At 25.0% G+C, this 25,520-nt stretch overlaps 1 protein-coding gene across 1 annotated transcript; it reads right to left on the bottom strand.

Moving 5' to 3' along the window:
- Positions 1–949: 949 nt before the first annotated feature.
- Positions 950–25,353, bottom strand: LOC129956886 (prolyl endopeptidase-like). Its single transcript, XM_056068899.1, has 19 exons — positions 25,161–25,353; positions 23,449–23,576; positions 22,244–22,339; positions 20,078–20,246; positions 17,986–18,087; positions 17,142–17,284; positions 16,071–16,183; positions 15,822–15,967; positions 11,563–11,667; positions 10,352–10,456; positions 9,368–9,445; positions 9,172–9,285; positions 8,340–8,488; positions 8,017–8,133; positions 5,948–6,043; positions 3,956–4,057; positions 3,282–3,441; positions 2,233–2,301; positions 950–1,308 (listed from the first exon to the last, which is right to left on the bottom strand). The coding sequence occupies exons 1-19, from the start codon at positions 25,317–25,319 to the stop codon at positions 1,243–1,245; spliced, it is 2,217 nt and encodes a 738-aa protein (XP_055924874.1). The 5' UTR covers positions 25,320–25,353; the 3' UTR covers positions 950–1,242.
- Between the last annotated feature and the right edge of the window lie 167 nt (positions 25,354–25,520).

Raw genomic sequence — 25,520 nt, 5'->3', positions numbered from 1 at the left:
CCTGCTCATGATGAATCTGAAAAAATTTTGTTGACAAATTCTTGAGATATTACTTAAATTAAGAAAGATATTCTTTAATGCCCATAAGGTTTAAATGCTCAGTGATTCTGTTTTCAGAAATCATATTAAAAAAAAATGCTGTTTCAGTAAAAAATATTATATTAATTGCAGATTAATTCTTTCCACTTTAATTTAAAGCATAAATTCTACGGAAGCTAATAGAAAATTAGTGAGATACAGATTACATTTTGACTGAAGGCCTTTATAATATTATGAGTGAATTGAAGTTTTAAAATATTTTAATGAAGAAGCTATATTATTAAAGTAGGAATTACATAAAATATTTAATTATTAAAATTTTAACGAGCATTAAGATTGGCGAACCGGCTGTTCACCAAAGGCGGCTAGTTATTAATAAAACAAATTCACACTTGCGTCATACAAGAAATATATATGTGTATATCAAGATATATCAAAATAATTCTGAAAATTATATGCACTCATAATATAAACAGTATTATTGTATTTAAAATAATTGCATTAAACTTTGCAAACTGTAACATCTATTAATATGAAAGGAGAACGCATGAAGGTTTGGCAATAAAATTTATATTATAAAGATAATTTTTTGAATTTTAAAATGCAAGTTATTTTCTGTGATGTAATATTTTCAAATAGTTTTACTTTACAAAGTATATTTGTACCAAATTTAATAGCTCTAAGTTAAAAAATCAGCCAACATATACTTCTTTATATCTAGTAAAGATTTAGCTAATAAAATTAATTTTAAGAAATAATTAAATTCTATACTGTGAGAATGGCAATTATTAAAGTTTTTTTTTTTCCCTGCCAAAAGTCAATGTTTCAAGCACTTCTATCAATCTTGCTTCTACCAAGAAAAATTTCACCACATATTAAATATTGTTGAACATAAAATAAACAACACAACTCAGCATGGAAGCATAATTTATTTTTTCCCACAAGAATGGTAAAATTAACAATTTTTTTTATTTGTCAGACCACAGTGACAACTATTTATATTTAAAACTTTAATTCTGCATAAAAGTACTCAACCTTCCTCTTTTGCAGTTCACTTTAATTTCCACCATCTCAAGACTGGTCTCTGGAACTTTCTTTTATGTTACGATAGTGAAAAATGAATGCTTCAAAAATAATTTCTAGTCCATCTTAAAGATATTTAACCTGGTGAAAAATTTAAAAGTGCTATAAAATGGCTTTCGCTCAATCCGAGTACTTCAAGTCCAGTGCTTTGCACATAAAGCAATAGAAATCGGTAAGCTCTTCAATCTGTAGAATAAATAAAAATAAAAAAATATTTATAGCATGAAAGTATGGCTTATAAAATGAATTAAAAATAAGATACATATTTATATGTAGTTTTTTAAATGGAGGACATTTTTTTTCTACTTAAAATTAATGTTTCTCAGAAATAATTTTTGTTGAATTTAATATACAATAGCTCAACATAATTGTATGATGCCAAATCTTGTTTTTTACCCCCTTCTTTTTGACTTAGAAGCATATAACTTCTTTCAAGACAGCTAAGTAATTTTTTTTAGCAATTCCCTCCTCTTCACCCACCCCAAAAGAGGAGATAGTTTGCATTAGAATAGGCTTCATTTTTATGATAGCCTTGTATTTTTTCCCAGAAACCATAATTATTTGTTTTTTTAATTAAATTTTTTCCCCTCAAATTAAATGTGATAAAGATTTTTTAAATATATATTTAGATATTTGATTTCAAAATTATTTGTACAATATACTTTAAAAAGCATTTAAAAGAAAACCTAAATTACTTTTAATGTTGAAACTAAGTAGAATTCCCAATTCCTTTTGAGAATGTTAATACATTAGCAAAATTAAAACAGCTTTCAATAATTCACACTTTTAAATGTTATTTATTGTATTTTTCACATAACAGATTATAATCTATTTCTGAGATTTTGTGAAGAATGAAAATTGCATCATATTTCTTTCCTGATACAAAGCTTTTATTGAAATAAAACAATAAAATTACTTTTTACTTTCAATAGAAGGATAAAGTTTGAAAATTTGCAATATCTGATGATAGGAAAAGAATATTGTCTGGAGATATTATAATCAATTTTACCTTTTAAAATAAGCAAATAATAATACAAAAACTTTACAAGTAAAAATTCAATTTCTACTAATGGAACTTCAATATTTTAAAAATTAACAAATATTACATACCACTTTTGATGTAGGTTTCCCTCCTCCATGACCACTTTGAACATCAACTCTAACTAATAATGGATTTGTCTGTAAAAGAAATGCATTCCATATAATAAAATCTTCTTTATGTAAAATAATTTTTTAAAACAATGTACATAACAAGAAATTTGCAAAATATCTCTTAATTATCACACTCTATCTTGGTGAAGAGATGCATTTGTTGGAAGATTTTTTTAATTCCGATAAAATATTTCTAGAAGAGAATGAGTATTGCAAAGTGAGAAACAATACAAAAAAAAAAAAAAAAAAATCTTATCTATCAGCTAGAGCTTGTTCTATTATTTACAGCTTTTTGTGTTTAATTTTGTTGATACCGTTTTAAAAATTAGGGTAGAAAGTATAATTATTATACATTTTAACCCAGAAACAGAATCTATTTTGCATTTTCTTTAGGAAACATCTTTGGAAAGCAAACATCTCCAAGAATGAAATGAAATGGCATATGTGAATCCAAGTGTCACTATATTTTTCATTGGATACATAGGCCTGGGATTGCAATTTATATTCCAGAATTAATGACATATAAGATATCAACTCTACAGTGCATCATGTAGCCATTTGGCAACACATTTTTATTTTTCTTTATAAGCTGCACGACTGTTCCAAAAGGCAATGAGTGTTTGCAATATACTTTTTTAAATGTTTGCATATAATAGTAACGGTATCAGGATTAGATTTAAACAGGAAATACCAGCATAACTGTCTTATGAATTCTATCATTAAAAATACTATCAAAATATTTTTTTTTTGCACCATAAAAAATTATTAAAAAGGGATTTTAATTTTTATTACAGAATTCTTACAAAGTGATTTATGTCACTGGGATATTGTTTATTCATAATGTAAAACTATTCAGCACATATTTTAATAAATTATATGCAATTTTCAAAACACATATTTTGTTTGCAAAGGAATAAAAAGTCATGCATTATGGGGTTAAACTATCGAACTCGGATTCAAACACCAAATAAATTTCACAAAAGAAAGAGTTGATAACTATTTCATACCTGTTTTTCACAGCTGCCTAATCTGTATTGTAATTCAGCAATAAATTTCAAGGAATGTAAAGGCACCACTCGATCATCATGATCTCCAGTTAATAGCAGAACAGCTGGGTATTGGACATTCTCATCTTTAGGAATTCGTACATTGTGCAATGGAGAATATCTGTTTTAAAAACAAGAAATTATACATTAAAAATATTTCAAATCTAAAATGGCCTTTGATATATTATGTAAGTAATTAATAGTGATTGTTATATAATTTTAATTAAAAAAAATTAATGCATTTCATTGCTCCTTGCCTGCCTTAAAATTCAATAATAGCAATAATATCTATCAAATACAACGTATGATTTTATACTAAATGGCAATGTTAAATGTTGTAATATTAAATTAGAGAACAGCGATTTAAAAAAAAAATTAAATTCGAAACATCTTTTAATAATGGGACACATGCAAATACTAAATAAAAAGGTTAAATGAAAAAGAAAGGAGGAAATAATGCATGAAAAGACTAAACAGCAAGAGATGAAAATGATAAAATGCCGATTCACATATACATTTTGCAAAACCTTTAAAAATATTTTTCTTCAAATTTCATTACGTGTCCAATAATTAGCAACCGCAATTTAAAATATAATTAAAAATAAGTGAAAAAATTTTTCTTATTGAATACCTACTTAAGCAAATAGTGAAATTGTTCTTCATCATCAGAACAGCCAAAGTCACACTTCCAGGCATGACCAATTGTAAATTTATGGAATTTCAACATATCTAAAACACTAAAAATGATATAAATTAATGAAAGAAAAAAACAACTAATAACTTTGATATATCTATTTAACCTAACAGAAATGTATAATTCATAATACTTTATTTTTTATATGATAAAAAATATAATAAATACAGCCACTAACACTGAAAAAAAGTTTCAGAGATTATATCCTCAGAATCAGATAAATTTATAACTATTTACCATAAAATAAACTGCAAATTTTCTAAACATGGATACACTAATGCAGCATTAACCCTTTGACTATTAATAATATATATAAATCCTACTAACTTCATAAAATTAGTTAAAAATTCTTAATAAAAGTAGTAACATATGGGTAATTTGACCATCATGTTTCAGCCACTGATTTAAAAATAATTTTGAAGAAATTTATATTATTCAGAACCTATTCACTTGTATAAAAAATGAAAAGAAAAATATTTGTAGAAAAAGAGTTAAGTGACAGATTGTAACAAAGAAAATTATAAGAAATAGCTATATAAGTTGAACAATAAAAAGCACTGTTAGCTAAAATCAAACCATTTTATCAAACAAAATATTTTGGGAATATGAATATCATATTTCTTTCCATTACACATAGAGTAGATTGGATATTTTATATTAAATGTGAAATAAATAAACTGAATCTTGAGAAGTCTAAGAATTAAAGCTCATGCACCTTATTTTGAAACATAAATTTCTTTTTAAAGTTTCTTGACAAAAAGTAGATTACTCTTAATACTTTACAACAAGGTTTTCTAAAATGTGCTCCATGGCTTCCTATAAAAACCTCAATCTTACAGGGGATAAACTTAATAAATACTAAAGCTCGAAGGATTTTAATTTTATTAGCTACTTTTTATTTATACAAAATTGGCTTGATAGTAATTGCAATCATAAAATCAACATGGAAAAGGAAATAAGATATCAATTTTAATTCCATGATAAAAAATGTTTAACAAACTTATCTATTCCATTGATTATTATACTTATTGAATTCTGTACAATAGATCCTTAATGTATACAATGTGTTTAATCTATTTTTACTAACCCATATAAAAATTACAAATTACTTTGCAGAAAAGAAAAATTCTGGAATTTTTTGATAGAATAGGACTGAGGATTTTAAGAAGCACAAGATCACTGGTCAGTAACATTTTATTTGAATGGGATCAAACAGGATTTTCAAACATAAAAAGCACATTAGAATAATTTTTTAAATTGTTGTTCTTGCCTGAAAAAGTATTTTATATTTTATTCCTATTTACAATAAGGAATTTGTTTTAAGACAAGGTTTAGAAATTAGAATAATATAGGATTTTATTTCCAGCATCTATGTATGAAGTGACATGACTAAATTAAATAAAGTAATGTGTAGTCTATATGCATTTTTAATTGGAGTGACACCCTGTGCTCCACAGATTAAAAAGTACGAGGCAAAAATATTTAAAGAGTTTTGCATCAAAGTGAAACCTGGTATTTACTTGTTTTCCCCATTTCTAGGTTTAGTTTGAAAACAAATCATCAATATTTATACGTATATTTTTTTAAAACATCCTTAGACAAAAAAAAATTTTTTTATGATTTCAGAGATATGACTTAATATGCATACAAAAAAATTCATTCAGTTCATTCATTCAAAACCTTTTCCTAAAAAGAAAGCTATAATATCAATTATTCAGCACTTAGTAGGTTAAAGACAAAATTGCAGTTATGTAAAAAGTGATTATTATTACAGCATTCAAGCAGATATTAGTAAAACATTAAAAACAAAAATGTATTATTCATTTGATGATTTTAAAAATAGCAGGAAATTCCATACTATTTTTCTTCAATTAAGTATCACAAATTAATTCATATAAAACATTTTGATTTATCAACAATATAGATTACTTACCCAACCTGAGCAATGGCACAGCCATATAATTCAGGTCTTTGATTAATGCAAGCTCCAATGAGTAGACCTCCATTGGAACCACCATTGATTGTCAATCTATAATAAATAATGCAAACGAATAAAATACTTTTATTTCATTTTTATGAGGGAGCTCCAATTTCTTCTGATTTTAATTTGACTGTGTAATTAGATTCAGAATGACTGACAATAAAAAAATTAAATTAAATTGTTACAATTATTTTAAATATATTTCTTATGATAATTTTTTCTACTTGACATACAAAGACAAAACTACCTTCTCTCCATTTAATTTCTTAATTTTAGAAAAATATTATTCTAAGTAAAAAATTAAAGATGCAACATAAAACTATCTTTTGGTATATAATAAATTTCAACAATAACAGATAATTTTACTTCATAATACTGATATTTAAAATTTGATTAAAAATATAGTTTGAAAAAAAATCACATGAATTATTTACATATAAGATAGATTTGTCACTAAAGATTAAGGAAAAATTTTATATATTAGTGGTGTAGAAGTTTAAAAATACATACTTTGAAATTCTAAGAATACAGGTATAATCATTTTTAAATATCCACATCTATGTTTCTTCACAGTAAATTCATCAATGATAGAGATGTTGAATAAATATTAGTAATATTTAAATAATTGTATGAAACTATGCTTACTAAATTTTTATTCTGATAATTGTACATCTGAAATTAATTCAAGATTCTGTATATTTTATTTCTAAATAGTGTTCAAGCACATAAATGTTTGGTCAGCTTTACACAAAGTAATTATTAAAATATTAAAACAAATATTAGTAAATGTTTGTTAACATTGGATTTGATAATACAAATCAGTGGTCAATTTCGTCTCAAATTCTGGACAATGATTACAAATGATTGTACAGCAAATACTTATAAATTTTTATAAAGGGCATTGAATAAAACACTATACCACTATCATAATTTTAATAATGTTTGAATTAAAAAGGAAAATAAATTAGATTCCAGCATATTTAACCTTTTGACTGCTATTGTTCTTTTATGCCTCTGGCTAAAGCAAATACTTCAGTCTGTAATGACTGACACTGCTACCTGCACATCACTCATGCTAAGCATTTCAAGTTACTGCACTTAGCAATCAAAAGGTTAATAAAGATTAAATATTACAATATGTAAATTTTATTTTATATCAAGCAAAAAATATACCAACAAGCCATCTCTATGTAAAATATCCAACCATCACCTATCATACTCTAAGTTCTGAAATATTAAATTCTATACAACTAATCATATTTTTTCATTTAACAGAAAAGCCAAAGTATTTTGAAAATGTCATAATGTATAAATATAATCCAAAAGATATGCACATTAAAAAAAGTTAGCAATATATCGTCTTTCTATAAAAGCATAAATGTGAATATTAAAACATTGTCAATAAAAAATCATTTTTAAAATACCCTCATTCTATCAACGTTCACATAAGAGAAGTATGAATATACTCAATTTTCCTTATTCATATTTTTTCCAAATATGAGAGGAAAATAAAAGCATTCTGAGTCATAATTTCTTGGATTTTACCGTCAATATAATTGGAAAAAAAAAAAAAAAAATTCGTTTTTTTTTTTTTTTTTTTTTAAAGCATTAGTAATTTTAAAAGCATAGAAAACAATATTTTATTATCAATTCAATAGTGAAGTATTCCTTTTTTCTTGTTTGCATTTTAAAATGGAACATTCTTTAAGTTAGACACTTCACATATTTTTAATTCAAATAATATTAATTTTACATTTATTAATAAACATACAATAAGTTTGAAGATAATACTTAATTCAAAAGTTCTCCATTTTTTAAAATTACATTAACATCTGAAGAATATAAATTTCTATATATCTATTTTGTATTTAGAAATTTAAAGCCTACCTATTAAAATATGCCTTATTCTTAAAATAAACATTTTAATATATTATCAACTTATTCCTTTTATAATATATAACTTTTCCTTTTATAACTGAACTTTCAAATTAAGAAATAGCATAGCAAGGTATGTTTCTTACTTTTTGGCACATGTATATTTGTTTTCAATTAAATATTCAGCTGCAGCATGAAAGTCATCAAATACATTTTGTTTCTTGAGCACTTTTCCTTCACTATGCCATCTCTCACCATATTCCCTTTAAGAAAAAGCAAAGATTTAAATATATTTTACTATCCAAACAATATACAAAAGAAACAGTATCATGTAATTTCAATTTGCCAAAACAAATCATAAAAAATATTATAGAAATTATTTTATACAAACGATTCCTCAGTCCTAACTCATTCTTTATTATTCCTTCTAATTTGAGTTGCATATTTTTATAATTAGAAGAAAACTTACCCTCCTCCTCTTAGGTTTGGAACAGCCAGGACACCTCCAAAGTGTCGCATGAAAATAATTCTAGAGACACTAAAAGCAGGTAAAAGGCTGATATTAAACCCTCCATAACCATACTGTAATGCAGGGGCAGCACCATCTCTAACAAAGTCCTACAATAAATAAAACACATAAAAAACAAAAACTTGATAAAAACTGAAGTTTTTAAAATTTACATTTTACAATCAGTAATCAGAAAGAAAATCTGATATCTTTTGTGATAATATTGTAAGCAAAATTTATCTTAAAATATCAGATTTTAAAGGGATTTCCATGAGAGATACAAAGACCGAAAGCAACTCAGCATGTATGGGGGGAGGGGGAAGGAAAGCAACTAAATAACAAAAATGATTAACAATACAGAAAGCTATAGATAGCTTTGAATATTTAAATTGAAATATAATAATATATAATTTCAAAAATATAACTTAAATATTATGTGTAAAAAAGCAAAACATAAAAGCACAGATCTAAATTAAGATAGGATAGGTTCTAAGTATGAAAATACATCTAAGATATATCTTATGGATTACACTACAGTTCACAACTAATGACATGCAAATTACATAAGTATAAATTTTCAAAAGAAGACTTCTAATTGGTAGTTTCTTTTCAGAAAAACTTATTCATTATCAAAGTAAGCAAATCACACTGAATTATTTAAATAGCTCTGTTTTATTAATAACCTTCATAAAGTTAAAAAAGATGCCATTATCATACGAGTTAAAAATATTGATTATTTTTCAACTGATCTCTACACAAAAGAAAATTCATATTGAAAAAAGGTTATTTATACCTTTGAATGGACTATAAACATAGGAATCTTAGTTCCATCTTTGCTTGAATAAAATACTTGCTTTGTTTCAAATTTAGAAGGATCAAAATCTGGTACAGAAATTCTCCTGAATTCCTAAAATTACATATTTATTATTTATATACATAGTCAATGTATGAGTATAATAATATACAAAATATTAATTCTACTCACGTACTTTCATTTCATACCCATTTTGCAGGTCAAAATGATAAATAATTCCTGGTGTTAAAAAGGATACAAATCGAAAGAAAACCTAATTAAATAATAATAATCTTTTAGAAAAGCTCAAATACAGAAAATTGTAAAATAGGCATAGAAATTTAGGTTTTGCACAAAAGTCTATTTAAATAATTTTAATTAAAAACTAAATTTTTGAAGATGAAATATTATTAATAATAAGCATCACTCAAAAGTAACTTTAAAACCAAAACATTTGCAGTCATTTAAAAAATTATATACTCTTAAATATGTTTAGTCAAATTCACCATTTATGAATATTAAAAGTGTTGGCACTGGAACTACAGTTTTGCATATATTTGTTTATCCACTAATAACTAAAAATAAGGAAATAATAAATATGAAATTTCATCAGATTTTTAAAAATATCGTAGTATTTAGTGATTTTTTTTTTTTTTTAATTTCTTCCTATTTGTTAAAATTACTTTAACACTTCTTTCAGTTAACAGGAATTTATTTTAAAATTTTATTTTCCTTTTCAACACAACTTTGAGATTAAAATGGATAGTAAAATAAAAATAATGGTAAGAAATCCATTTTATTAAGTCCATTGTAGATACCCATTTTCCATTTTAAAATTCCCTACCTTCTATCCAAAAGTAGAATCTGCTGTCATGTAAGCTGTAGATGCATCAGATGCTAGTCTTTTATGACATGTATTCTTTATGACTTGAATTCTTAACTTACCTTCATGTTCTTTATTGATTTATTTCAATGTTTTCATGTGTGTGTTCTGTATAAATAAATACTTGTTGCATAAATCTCCAACATCCATACAATTTTTTTTAGTTAAAACAAATTTTGCATGAAAAAAGCAACCAAAGCAAGTAATTTCTTTTATAAATATTTAGTAAGTGAAAAACTATTACATTAATGTTATATGTATATAAATAGAGAAATAGCAATATGATTCAAACAATACCTCACTCAGCTTCTTTTTACCAGAATAACCAGTGACATTGCCCACATCTAATGAAAAAGTGTGAAGCCTCTTTCCAGTATTCAATTCATACAAACTCAGTACACTCTACATTGTGAAAAAGAATATTAATTTAGTAATTTAATTCTAACAATACATTGATATAAAATTCTAACAAGTATGAGATACAACAATTCAAAATAAAATTAATAAAAACTACCTCTGAAAACATTTTTGAGAATTTGAAAAATTACCTTTTATTTAGTACTTTAAATGGCTATTTTTTTTTCAATCAATGGTATACTAAAATATTATTAAGATTGATTTAAGGAAAGAAAATTATTTAGCTTCTTGAATAAATTTGATTTGTTAAGTAATTGGAAACATTAAAAAAAAAAAAAAAAAAAAAAAAATCGAGAAAATTTATTGTAGTTTGAAATAAGAAATTGAGATAGTTTTCGTTTCCTTAAAGCATTTGGTGAGAATTTATAGCAGCCTACTTTTCAGCATTAGATGTTAGCAAACTAGAAAGAATAATAATGATAATAATTAATAATTTGATTATTCACATTATATTGTCAAGGAGTGATGTAATATCTCAGAAATTTAAAAATTGATATAGATGGTGGGACATCTTTCCTTTGGCCTTAAAAAGTGATGAATAAGTTGTAGAGATTGTTCTAATCCTCTCAGAGAAAGCGCACCAAAGTGTATGTGCGTTTCATCTCCATTAATCATAAAATGGCCTTGAACGCGCAGCATGACTCAGTTCCCTGCCTCTCGAGGAACGTGGTGAAATACAACCAGAGTAGCTCCGAGAGACAGAGTGCACAATGTTGTTGTGTGTCGAATAAAGATATATTTTTGATATAAATGGAGAGCGATTGTTTCCCAAACCCTTACATGGAGTAAGATCATGACAAATAACATAATGGATTAATCAATCCTCTTTAAAGTAAAATCAGCTATAAAAATACTAATATATATATATATATAAATTAATCCATTCAGTAGAAATGTTAATATTAACTAAACTAACTGAAATTAGTAAGTAACAGATAAATCTTCATAAATAATACAAAAAGATATTGAAAATACTAATTCATCATTTTAAAAATAAATCCACTAAATCTCCCTAATTAACTAATTAGGAGAGGCATATTTTCAATAGAAGTTAATTTATTATTCAGTACAAATTAAAAAAAAAAACTTACTTTTACATCTTCAATATAACCTACAAGAAGTTTATCCTTATTAATACAAAGAGTCCAATCAAGTACATTTTTTTCATCTTCGGGTATTATGACTTTCCAATTAGCCTGTAATCAAATTAAAAACCAAAAATAAATTAATATTAAATGATTTCCACACTCAAACGGAAAATAATCTATCATCTATGATGCAAATTATTACCTAAAATATAAAACTTCAATAATGTAGAGCAAAATAACACCATTACAATAACTTTTTTAAAAAAAAGTTTCATTCAGAAATAAACTACAGTAAAAAAAAAAAAAAAAAAAACCCAAGATAATAGAAGGTTACAAATGAACTTATCTCTAGTGAATAAGAATGATTTTATATCGCTTAAAAGCTTCAGAAGGTATTTTGTATGGAATAATTTTAGTCCAATATACTGTAAAATGCAATGCAATGATATATATAAAACTGTCTAAAAATTAACAAATGTTTTTTTTTTCTTTTTACAATTAGAGTAGACACTTGGTATAAATTGTTTTTAATTATATTAGAAATATATTCAAACCATTTAAGTAAATATAATATATAGAGTAATTTTTCCTTTTCTATCGCCTTATGCATCTATTGAATGCAGTGCTTTATGACTTTTATAATGTAGGTCAAAATTTCAAAATTCTAGTTAGCTAAAATCTACATTTAGAATAAAAGGAAACAATGCTGATTAGCAGGTGCTGAATAAATGATTCTATTAAATTTATGAAGAAAATATTTAGAAAAGAAGTATTTAGATGATATATAATTTCCAAACAGGTCAGACATTTTCCAATTCAAGGCAAAAGACAAACTTTGTGTTATTCCTCCTCCTTTTAGGAATTTGTAAACATACATGCAAAAAAATGTGTCATTTTTAATGCTTTTTTTCAATACTTTCAATTTAATTTTTTTCATCAAGCAAAAAAGAGACAAACTCAAAATGAATTCATAAATTTGTTGTATGAAAGCTGTCTAAAACATACACATTCCAAATGAAATCACGAAAAAAAAGTTCTTCATACTTTACATCTTTTTAGGTGGTTTCAGAGACATACCACCACACACCTACGGCACGAGATTCCCTACCACTTGAAACGCATTAGCGAAAAAGATCTATGTTCCTTTCCCTGACTCTCTTAGTCAGGTGGCTGATAATTCATGGGGATTTTGCCATGTGTTTTGCAGGCGAGGAATTTATTTACATTACAGTATGGTTTATATGAATAGGATGGTTGAAATTTTCACTTTTCAGTTGCATTCTTCTTGTATTAGCAAGCAACCATATTATGGGGATGTTAAATATTCTTTCTAATATAGTAGAATTTTCTTAATTTTTTAATGGTTAATTTAAATATTATGTTTCTTCATAACTTGAATATAGTGTTGATTGTATTTAAAATCTAAATGCCAAATACAGAACTTGTTATTGTTAGCTTTATTTGAGGATTACTTGTTATTAATTTCTTTTTCTATCATAATTTTTTTTTTCATGTTATAAGATTGTATAATTAGTTTTTATTGATAATATTGTAGGTTTCAGTATTTCTATAAATAAATGAATAATCATGTTACAAAACGATTCAAAAAGTATTAATTATTCATAAGAAGAATATGTCACAGATGCACGATGGTACTCAAGTGACTCCCCTCCCCCTCATGGTGCAGTCCACTATAAATTCTTTTAAAGTATATTCTCTTCCTTTAGACCCTAAACATGCAAATTAATTACAAATTTTTTAAAAATTCAGAAAATTTATGTTTGTGCATTTTAAAGGGTTAAGAGTCAAAATAATTATAGCATAATAAGTAGCATACTGACATAAGTATTTATTAACATAAATTTTTTCACATCACTTTGAACAATATCCTATGTCAAAGATCGGTTTTAAAGTAATTTTTTTTTAAAGATTATTCCTAAAATCAATAAACTATCTGCAATTTATGGCATGTGACATGCATGATGAAAAAATTTTCAAAATAATCTATGGGGCAGATTGTTGGGTCTACAGTTATTTAATTTTACACACAATTACTACTAAGACAGTAAGTACAAAATCTCATTTTTAAACCACTTTAAGAAAAGGCTTTCAGTGATACTAATTTTATTTTTGGACCATGTTTCCTATTTTAATAAATTGTGAAGAAAATGTTTAACAGCAAATTTTACAACATTTTTCATTGTCATATATCATTTATTGTTTTACTTACTAGATTTAAATTTAGAAATGTAACAACAACATTAAAGAGATATTTGAGTGCACATTATTGCTGCTATATAATTAAAAGTGCATTTTTCTAAAAAAAATATTCTAATTCTTAATTCTAAAATATTAACATGTTATGATGTTTCAGACACGAGCTGCAAAGTGCATTTTTAAATCTTTAAACTAACTGTACAGGAAACTTAAACTATTAAAAATAAAATCCCAGTTATTTGCAAGTAGTATTTGAATAGAGAAAAGATTTGCAAAATAAGTGTGAAATCAAAATCTTATTGATCAATACTATTCACATGTTAGGCTACAAGAATCTCTTTAATCATAGTAGGGGAGCTGGGGATAGTTGTAACAATATTTAGAAAAATGTTTCTCTTTTTAAAAATATGAAGGTTTTCTTACTTATAACTGATTATTTTTATTACAACTATTCATTTATCACATGCAAAAAAAGAAATATTTAGCAATTAGAAATAGCAATTTAGAAACATTAGCAATTTTAATGATTTTAGCAGAATAAATATTTTTTCCACAATAGATCAGCTGTTACAACTTGCCCTGCTCTAGGAGCAAGTTGCAGCAAAAACATGGTACAAGTTGTAACAATAAAAACCACAGTATTTAAAATTATTTTTTTCCTTCAACATTCTTTTATTAATTGAAATAAAAAAGACATCTGATAATTATTATTATCTGACTTTGTGACAATAAATATCAAGAAGTTTATAGCAAAAAATAAATTTTTTTTTTAAAAAAATGATAAAATTATTTAAAAAATCAACATAAAAGCAGATATTTAACAGAATTACAACTGGAAAGATCCTTACCTCTAACAGATTTGAAAATTAAATATTGCATCCTTTCTTCATCATTAGAGCCAATCAATTATTTTATTTTCATAATCAGAAAAAAGTATATTCTGAATGAGAATACTTAGAACACTCTGATAAGCCAATTTTCTTATTTCCAGTGGAAACAATTAGAAGTGAATATCCACATTTCAGTAAATAAAAAGATATTTTCTCTTCTTCCATAGATGTAAATACCAACCTTGGTTTAGCATATCTAATAAAAAGATGAACTTTTTGCTTTTCCTTTTCGATACATCTATGGTAACAAATATTGAATAACTCAGCTTCATTTCTAATATTTAATATTTTTTTAAGACTTTGATTGTAGCTAACTCCTATACAACTAGACTTTTCAAAGTCAATTCAAATTTTCTTTTATAATTTCTCATTCTAAAGCAAGAAAATAAGTAGATAGCACCATTCTGATTTATAATTTGTTCTGTAATAATTTTCATTTCTTCTATTACTTTCTCCAATGTACGATGCAACTATTTTAATGTGATTGGATATCTGCCTGATATATATATATATATATGTGTGTTTACTTTCTATTTTATCATCTTTCTGTAAATAATTTTTTCCCTTTGATCAGAAAATATGCTAGAATTACTTTAACAGAAATAAAGTAATTGGCATGATATCAATTAAAGCAGGAAGTTTAACAACACAAATCAAAACAAGAGGAAGTTGCATGTTATAACTTGCACCGTTGTATGGTTTTGGACATTTAACTTGATTTGTAAATCGATATTACACTCATTAAAAAATTTAAAATTATATTTTATGATCTGTTACGTAAACAAAATAAAAAAGTATAAATCTCGTAAAATTTTTTTACAACATCAATTAATTTATCTTAAGTCAAAATTTACAACATTCTTTCCCATTAACAAGCTAAAATGGAGTACAATCACACAATTTCCCACTACCCCTTTTGGTAGGGCACTAATTATGTTTATTTAATAGGTTATAAGTCATAAAGCTCATTTTTAATACAGTTTCTGATCAAAAATTTTTTAAATCACAGCATAAAATACATGTTATAGTGCATGCCCCTATCTTCCCTACTAATAACAATCTGAAATTAATCTATATTTACCAACATGCAAAATATAATTTGAATTTTATTCACAGAATTAAGATTTCATGATACTACATGCATAGTATATTTACCTCATCTGGATTTTCAAAATCAATTGTTATCAATCGATATAAAGGAGCATCTTTATCTGTATGAATTGTAAAGATAGATCCCTCATTATCAACATATCTATATTCTGCTTCAAAGTTATTGATAATGCACTTTAAAGGCAAAAGCCCTGCAATAAAAAAATAAAAAATAAATAAACAATTCTATTTCTCTACAGAAAAAAAGATAAAAATTATACATTGACAACTTTGTAGAAAATCATTACTAATTACCAGAAATTCCATTAGGCAGTTTTTCCAAGTCACAGTAATAAACCATATTATTTTTACATGTTTCTTGAACACCGACTATAACATATTTCCCACAGTTAGTCACAGAAGCACCACTAAATAGGATTAAAAAAGAATTAAATAATGAAGAAGCAGTCATTCAAGTAAACTTTTTTTTATGAAAGAAATTATACAACTCTGTAAAAAATCTGACAATATATATATATTTATATATGTATAATCAATTTTATTATAAAATTGATAAAGTATTAAACAAAGCAATTACACTATTAAGATTAACTTGTAAATAATTAAAGATTTAGTAAACTACAATATATACAATATTATTTATATTCACAAGATAGTAGAATGTCTTTAATACATGGGCCAATGTTTTATTATAATTTTAGACAATTAAAAATTTTAATTACATAAAAATATTATGGCACAAAAGTGAATTTAGCATCATTTAAAAAATTGTACTTCTAATGATACTAATTTAATAATCACATGAATTTTTCCTGAATTCTGGTAATTTTTAAAAAATATTCTTTTGCCTAATTTATAACAATATAATAAACATTGTTACGATGAAATTCAAGTCATTTGCAGTGCTTCATCAAACATTTAATCATTTAATTTTCTTCCATTGTTGAAAACTATAGAAGTTTTCTGTATAATATCTGGGTAATTTGAAAGACAAATAAATAAATCAAAATAATATACTGCAAAATGTAGAATATACATTAGCTAGATTCTTATGTTTTTAATGAAGTATGTTATTATGGGAGCAGTCTCCATTAAAGAAATCTATTCACTTAATGGGCAGAACATAGAAAGACAATTAAAATAAAATAGTTTTAACGATTGACAATTTGAAAAGATTATGCAAGTGAAATAGTTTAAATGAAATAAAACCAAATATTCCCAATGAACCAACTCATCTTCAAAAGTAATTAGTTTATAATACAAATTATATACATTGTTTTTGTTCAAATTACAAAGTATGCATTTTACTAAATAATTACATATAAGAACCTAAAATGCGAGTAAATATAATACTTTAAAACGTACACTAGCCAGTTAGGGTGTTTTGGAAACTGGGCACACAAAATGTCTTCAGACTGCTCAGTTCCAATCCTGTGATAGTATACAGAATGATTTTCCTGAACAGTTGTTTCATGACCATCAACAGAGCTGTCTGCTTCTGGATAACGCTATAAGAAAAATGTATTCCACTCAATTATCAGAGAAATTTTTTAAAAATACATCACCAAAAGGCATTTTTTTGTAATATGCATTCGATGAAACATTCTTAATTATCTTGATAAATCGTATAAGAACATCTGTTTTAAGTGCAATACATTTGCACGAAATAACTCAAAATAAATAATAAACATTACTTGCACTAATAAAGAGGAAATAATCAGTAACATTTAACACATGGTCATCTAATTTTATTATAAAGGGCCAATTAAAATACTTTGATAGCTCTAAGATATTTAAAATACAATAAATAGATCATGGCATTCAGAAAAAAAACTACAAAGGAAAAGACAATAAATTTATTAATCTGACAAATTAATTAAAACATTGAAAAATTAGCAAAAAATAAATGTAAAAAAAGAAGCCAGAGAACTGCACACTATGAATATCAAAGGTCAAGCTTTAATTAAAAAAAATTATTAATAATCTGTGAATTTAATAACAAACTATTTAAATCAACACATTAAAAAAAAGTCATGTTTAAAATATCAAATATTGTTTTATCGGTGGGAAATAAAACTCGCATTTAAAGAAAAGAATATATTAATTCGAGAATTTAATTTCCGTCCACAATATGATAATAAAAAATATATTCAACAATCTAAACATATCTAACCCAAACAGATGGAATAAAACTGAAACATATATTTACAGAATAGAAAAAGCCTTTGTTATCATGGGTCCAAGAAATATCTGAAAATTTCACTTTATGTAGAACTTCAGGTAAGTCTTCTTTGGTTGAAACTTGTTTCACCTATGAAATATAATGTGAATATTAGTTTCATAATTAAATACAACTGCAGGAATCTTAGAAAAATAAGAAATCCTCTCTTATATTAAAAAAACTACAAAGATCATTTTACACCAAGAAAAGAAATTAAATAAGTTAGTCAATTTCATTTCAAATAAACTTTTTATATTTTACATGATTTTCTAGTAAAAAACAATTAAGAAAACTTATAGTATGCCAAACTCTTAACTACTTTTTTTTTTAACATCACATTTAAAATCAGTATACGTAAGTTCTAAAAAGTGATATTTTATAATTAGTAAATCGGAGATGGTATAGTATTCTTCTATAAACAAGATAAGTCAGGAAAAAACTTTAATTTTCATTTAATTGTTTCTAAATAATGATGAATAAAATTTTACTTAATGTGCACAGTTATTCAGGTACACTTTACAAAATTATGCTTTTTATAAAAATGTAGTAACTAAAAAGAGAAACACATGCACTAGCTTAAAATTACAGATAATACTGCTAAAAACAGATATTGATTAAAAAGTGAATAACTCGTGAACTTATATATAGATGTAATCTAATGTACTGTAAAATATAGATAAAATCTAATGTAATAATCAGATGTAATTTAATGTTATATATAGATGTATAGACAGATCATTAAAAAATTTTCTGATGCATTTAATGAAAATCTATAACATTTATAAATAAAAATGTCAAATATGATCAAGTAGAAACATTATTATAGAGAGAAATAATGTGAAAAGATGATTCCAGTAATAACAGGATAGTAGGAGTTGAAGACTTAAGGTTGTAGAAGAATGGAATTGATAAGAATGTTTCTTAAGTATGCTATTTAAGATATTTTGCACCAATCAATTTCATTCATTAATGAGTAATCCTTATAAGTAAAATTCACACATTCTTTAGGGGTTAAGTCCAGTTATTTGGTAGGTCAATTGATTTTACAAATATATTTTTTATTTAAAGCAGTTGCTTGCAAGACTTATATCCTGTAAGAATAGGTATTATTGATCATTAGCAAGAAATTTAGGCCAATTACATTGTCATAAAAAAATTGCACATAGAAATATTAAATTTTATCTTAATGGGACATCTACAAGACTTGCATTAAAAGTATATTGCCATTTATTACTGTCTTTCCCAATAAATGACTATTTTTTACAAGGGAATCATACAATATGCAATTTGCTAGAAAATACTATCTGTATTCTCGAAATAAAGTAACAATGGCTATCATTCCACAAATTATATTTTGAATCCTTTGTTAAGAGAATACAAGTTCAATTATTGTCATTCAAGAATAGTATAAATGGCAGGAAGATAAACATTTTGAAATATTAAGGATTTCTTTACAAATTAGGCAATTTCATGAAGTCATTGATATATGGTAAGGCACAACAAATTGCTCAGAGCTATGAAAATACTTTACACGCAAAAGAGATTCTCTCTGTTAATAAAACTAAATATAAGTCAGCCCTGTAGATTGTAAACTTCAGACAGTTTGATTAGGTCTTCTGAATATGAAAGCCATTTCATAGAATTGTACCTTAATTTTGACATCATTCTGACATGAATCTGTAAATCCCTTTTATGACTACTCAAATTTCATATGATCGAAATATTCACAAGATGACTGCATCTGAATTGCAGGTATTCTGTTTTAGAAATGCTCAGCTTAACTAGCTTTAAAAAAAAATCAATAACAGCAACTAGTTATTAAGAAAACTTTACCTTGCACTTTTACCAATCATATTAATACAAACACAATTTTTCTACATTTTAATTTTTCTCAAAATAATCTACATGCATTTCATAATTTGTAATCATTTTTGAATATTACTGTAATTTTTGTTGTTATTGTAGAAAATAACCATTTGAATTCTAATTTGGTCATGCCATTGCTTAAGAACACGATAAACAGATCAATATTAATTCAAAACCAATATAATAATAAAATTCAGTAATACACAGAACAAACCTTAATTTTGTTCCAATCAGAGCCGCTTTCACTAAGTCCATAAGCAAAATATTCACCATCTTCTGAAAATTCATAAACAGATAAACTGACCAATCCATCTTTAGACAACTTATTAGGGTCTAAAAATTCTTCAGCTTCACTCTCAAGAGTTTCTTGTCGGTATAAAATGCTTAACAAAAAAAGAATACATAACATGATTCAGAAAACAAATGTTTATATAAAATACATAGACAATTTTTTAATGATCTGCCAGTTTAATAATATAAGACTAAAGAAATACACCATTTATAAATTAAATAAAAATTTAATATTTTTATTACAACATTTATTGGCACAATAATAATAAAATTTCATAAACATCAGATCTTTCTACCTTCTCTTATACTAAGTATAAAAAGAACAGAAATAAACAAATTTTATTTCAACAATTTTAAGAATCTCCATATTTTAGAGCCATCTGGGTTAAAATAAATAAGTAAAAGATGTATTATGTCTGTTTGTTAGTCTGTGAATATGAAAATTCAATTATAGAACCAGTTAGACAAACAAAACCAGCGAGTAATCTTGTCTTAAAAATAAAATAAAAAATTGTAGGTATTTTTAAAATTTTAGATGAAATTCATGTACAAGTATGCATGAAAATTAATTAGGTTATACTACAAAAACTGTAAACCTATATATTTTGAATCAAACAGTTCTGTTGGTATGATTTGTGTGTGTGTGTGTATATGTCAACACTCAAAAATATAACAAATCAAATGATATTTTCACGTGTTCTGCATCAAATTTTGGATAAAATTTGTCAATAGAAGAAATACTATTCAAAAAATCTTACCCAAATCTCTCCACTTTATAAAAAGCTAAATACTAAATACACTATATTGTAGAAGCATACAAGATATGCTGGTTTTAAAAAACAATTTTTAAATTTGATATTTTTTTTTTAGTTTGTTCATTAAATCGAGTTGAGATTAAGATAAATATATTTCTGCTATTCAAAATGGATTGCAGATCAAATTTCTAATTTCTCAAATTCTTAATTCATTTCTTCAAAAAGTGTCCGATGCAAGAAATATTAACTTCGAAAAATTATAAATGATTAAAACATTAATATATGTATATTGTTTTATTATAAACTTTAACAATTCAAATGAAGTTTCTTTGCGATATAAAAAAATAAATAATATAAATTTATACAATGTCAAAATTATTAAAAAAGAAGGATACCAGCAGCTACTAATATTGATCCGAGATAATAATATCTTTAGAAAATATAAAAATGTTACCTAATAAAAAATAAATCTGTGCTTATATTTTTCATGCTCTGATTCAAAAACCCTCTGTGCTTTTCGGCAAGTGTCTGCAAGCATTTATTTTGTCAAAAAAGAGGTGAAAGAAAGGAGGAAATGCTCATATTTAGCAATAAGGTGAACTCATATTATTTGTGGAATTAAGAGGAGTAATAATCACTTATCTTTCTGCTTATTATCTCTTAGCAAAGTATAATAATTGAAAATGCTAGTCTCAAGATCTGTGAACAGTATAATAAGAATAATATTGAAAAATAAATTCTCTTGTATCATTACACACATTAAAAATATCTTAAAAAGACCCTACTATCTTTTTTTACCTTGTCCCTTTGTTAAATAGTTACTAACATTATTTATTCTTCTAGAAGCATTTTTATTTTCTGTTCCTCCTCTTTAACCAAGTAATAAAAGAGAAAAATGTTTTTGAAATTTATACACCAATTTTGTATATCTTTTAATATATTATCTCCAATCTTTTTAATATATTATATCTATTACTTTGTCAGATCATTATACCATATGTGTCCTTTTTTAAGTGAATAATATTAATTAGACCTATGAATTAGGTTAAATTGAAAAAAAAAAGTATAGTTTTTAAGTTTAATTATGGAGACATATGACTTAACCATCATTTTGAGAATATGTCCTTTTTCTCAGGCATTATCTCATGAAGTGCATATAATACATACATTAATACTATTATTATTTTTTAGCAATATAAAATGATTAAAATTGAAGTTATAAGAGTTTATTAATTCTATTTAAATTTTCATATGATCTGAATTCACAAAGAAATAATTTGTATAAAAATCAATCATATGCAATTGATAATTTCCATTAATAAGAGACAACTTACCTTTGATTTTGTAAACCTGTGTTCATAAAATAATAATAATACTTTCCTTCCTTGAAAGGACATCCATATTTAGGGTAATTCCACAAATCTGTTATTCTAAAACAAATGATCATATTAAAGAAAGAAATATGCATAAAGATTATAATGTATATTAACAAAATAATTAATTCAGCAAAATACTATACTTTATTTATTTCTAGGATTATGCATTTAAATATAATTTACAATATTTTTTTAAAAAGTAAATACAAAAAAAAAAAAAAAAAAAAAATACAAAAATGTACACAGTTAACAGGAAAAAATGATTTCTTTCCCTAAATTTTTTTATAGAATAAACGCAAATAATTAAGAAACAAAATAGCATTAAATTTTATTTCTTACAGCTTACTTTATCTTAACAAAAACTGTCATGCTAGTGTTTTATAACATGTTATTTTCCTTTCAGATTTGAAATCTTTAATCTTATATTCAACAATAATTAATGATGAATATAAGATTAGGAGGAAAAAACTTAATTATTGATGAATATAAGAATATTCAAAAAATGGATATTTAAGATTTACTTAATCACATTAACAACAATTATATCATTAGTTTTTAAGCTATTGCAGCAAATTTAGATGATTTAATAAATCTTTTCCCTAAGTTACACAAATTTTTTTATTTTATTCAAAGTACATCTCAGCTATAATTGATTCATGTTTCTATTCTATGACACTCTCCTGCATCACAAATAGTCAATATTTAGAAGAAATCAGTATATAATATATCTCATATAATTCTTTTTAAAACAATAATATTACATTTTATTTCACCCACCCCTTTCTGCAAACTTATACAAAAAAAAAAAAACAACAACATAATACTGATCTTTTTCTTTAAGTTGCGTTTGATACCAACAAAACACAATTATAATTTAATAAAAAATTATGATTAACAAATGATAAAAATTAAATTTACAAAGTTGAATGCAGTGTTAACCAAATCTGAAAAGAAAAATATTATATTAAAAAAGAATCTTTCCTCTTTGAAAAACTACATTTGTTTTCAATATTTTATTAAATACTTAATGCATAAACAGCTAAATCATCAAACACAGATTACATGATAATTTCAAGAGCAGATAATAAACAATTCAACAATAAATGTTAATTTCTTTTGCTAATTAAAACATTTATAGGATATGACACACATGAAGCAATCACCTTTTATTCAGCTTTTCTCGAACTTCACAGCTTTCTAAATAAGGGACTGCCAATTCATTTTGAAGACGAACGAATTCCTTGGTTTCTTCTGAATCTGGATCCTCCAGCCATCGATAAGGATCATGAATCTAAGAGACAACATTGATCATTAGCATAGCTATTTACAGAGCAATTATTAGTTTGATCCATTTAAACCAAAATCAATACAATTGAATTTAGAATACTTTATTAGCACATATTCATAAACATTTTATTTAATTCAAACATAAATCTTATCATTAATGTGAAATTTAAAAACTTCTGCAGTTTTACTTTACTTAGAAATCAATAAGCACTTAAAAAAACATTCTAAACATATTTTATTACTTCTATTGAATTATTTACTTTATAAAAACAACAGCAACAAAAAATTGCAAATTACAGATTAAAATTGTATTGAAAGCACAAAGAATAGATCATGGCTTCAGACATAAGAAACATGAATGTAATATAGCATGAAGAGAAATGCAATAAAATTATAATTTTAAAGGGCTAAGCTTCAATATACAGTCATTTTTGCTGAGACAACAATGACTGTATATCAAAGCTTAGGTTGAATATAGGCAAATAAGCAAGGTTGGCAATTTTTGGTGGCACTTTGTTTGGGTAACATTGCCACCATTTTTTTTTTTTTTACTACTGTTTGTTCTTGAGATTGTTTATGAAATAAGCTATTGACATTTGTTTTGCTTACTGATTCCCTATTATGTATCATTTATCTGTGTATGTTACTGTATTTTGATCTTTCCAGTTCATTTCCCTTGTTTTTTTTTCCTGCTGCTTACTTTCATTATCTTCGATTCCTTTTTCTTGCATGCATTCCATTTTGCTGTATTTATTGATTTTTTTTCTATTTTTCCATTAATCTCCTGCAATATTCATCAGAATCTTATGACTGGAAACACTATTGTTGGCATTCATTCCAAATTCGGCCATTTTACTAAAATTTAGATAAAATGACTGTATGTCAAAGCTGTTCCAGTAAATAAAGAAAATTCACATCAGAAGCTAGCAATGTCTGATCAAATGTAATCAATATTTCATGTGTAATATTTTAACAATATGCAATTAACTCTGTAAATTAGACAGCAAGAGCACTTTATAGCATATTTTAACTTAAACTGAAAAACATTTTCACTGTAAGATATGAAAAAATATATTTACTTATTCTCGTAAATATCTCAAATAATAACAAAATGTCTACCTTCAGTAAAATAGATATTCAGATTTGATTTTTTATGTATACATGCATATATGTGTAGCACACTATTTATCAACTTACATCAAAACAGAAATTGCTTTTATTTTTATACTTTAAAACCTAAAATGTAGAACTATACTACTCACAAATGCTAGTGTCATGCTTCAAAAATTTGAATGTAAACATACAAATTGGACTAAGCTTCATTTAATAATTAAAAATTAATTTTACTTCGAGAAAATATCATGAATTTCTTTCTAAAATTTAGCTTTTTTACTCTTTTTACAATTATAAAAAATCAAATCAAGAATAATATGCCTAATTTTGAAATTTTCTATATTAAATTAGTCAGATACATATCATATGTAGTAATTCCTCCCTAAATGAAGCTTAAATGTAAATACAGATTCGACACACCCTTGAAATTAAAGTTCAATGCAACTTAAATTACACATAAATAAATAATACTAACTTCTACTCCATGATATTCATCAACTGCGGTTTCATCACGTCTTGCTGGAGGATATTTAAAAACCATAGTTTTATTTCTAAGAAAATCTCTGGATTTCAACAAGCAAACTGAAGATGACAGCTTTTGTTTATCGAAGACAGTTGGTGTAATGAATCGCATATAAAAGCGAAACCGATTCAAAAACACACGATTCATTCCTTTCACTTCAGTTTTCTTGAAATAAATATGCTTTGTCACGTTACATTTTTGTTATCTTTATATTATATTGAGAATATTATAGGGATCTTTGTTCACAAAATTTTAAATAGATCTGATAGTTTAAAAATAATTTGGTTTTTTCATTGTTATTAGACTCTAAAT

The sequence above is a fragment of the Argiope bruennichi genome, chromosome 11 (assembly GCF_947563725.1).
Source record: "Argiope bruennichi chromosome 11, qqArgBrue1.1, whole genome shotgun sequence".
Lineage (NCBI taxonomy): Eukaryota > Metazoa > Arthropoda > Arachnida > Araneae > Araneidae > Argiope > Argiope bruennichi.
The sequence above is the reverse complement of the archived record's forward strand: the minus strand, read 5'-3'. Positions and strand labels throughout refer to the sequence as shown.

Excerpts from the sequence above, each read along its gene's own strand:
- LOC129956886 (XM_056068899.1), bottom strand. The coding sequence starts at position 25,319 with ATGCGATTCATTACACCAACTGTCTTCGATAAACAAAAGCTGTCATCT. Across the intron at positions 18,088-20,077 it reads CTGATTGGAACAAAATTAAG|GTGAAACAAGTTTCAACCAA; the intron begins GTTTGTTCTGTG and ends TATATTTCATAG. Across the intron at positions 10,457-11,562 it reads GTTATATTGAAGATGTAAAA|AGTGTACTGAGTTTGTATGA; the intron begins GTAAGTTTTTTT and ends TTCACAATGTAG.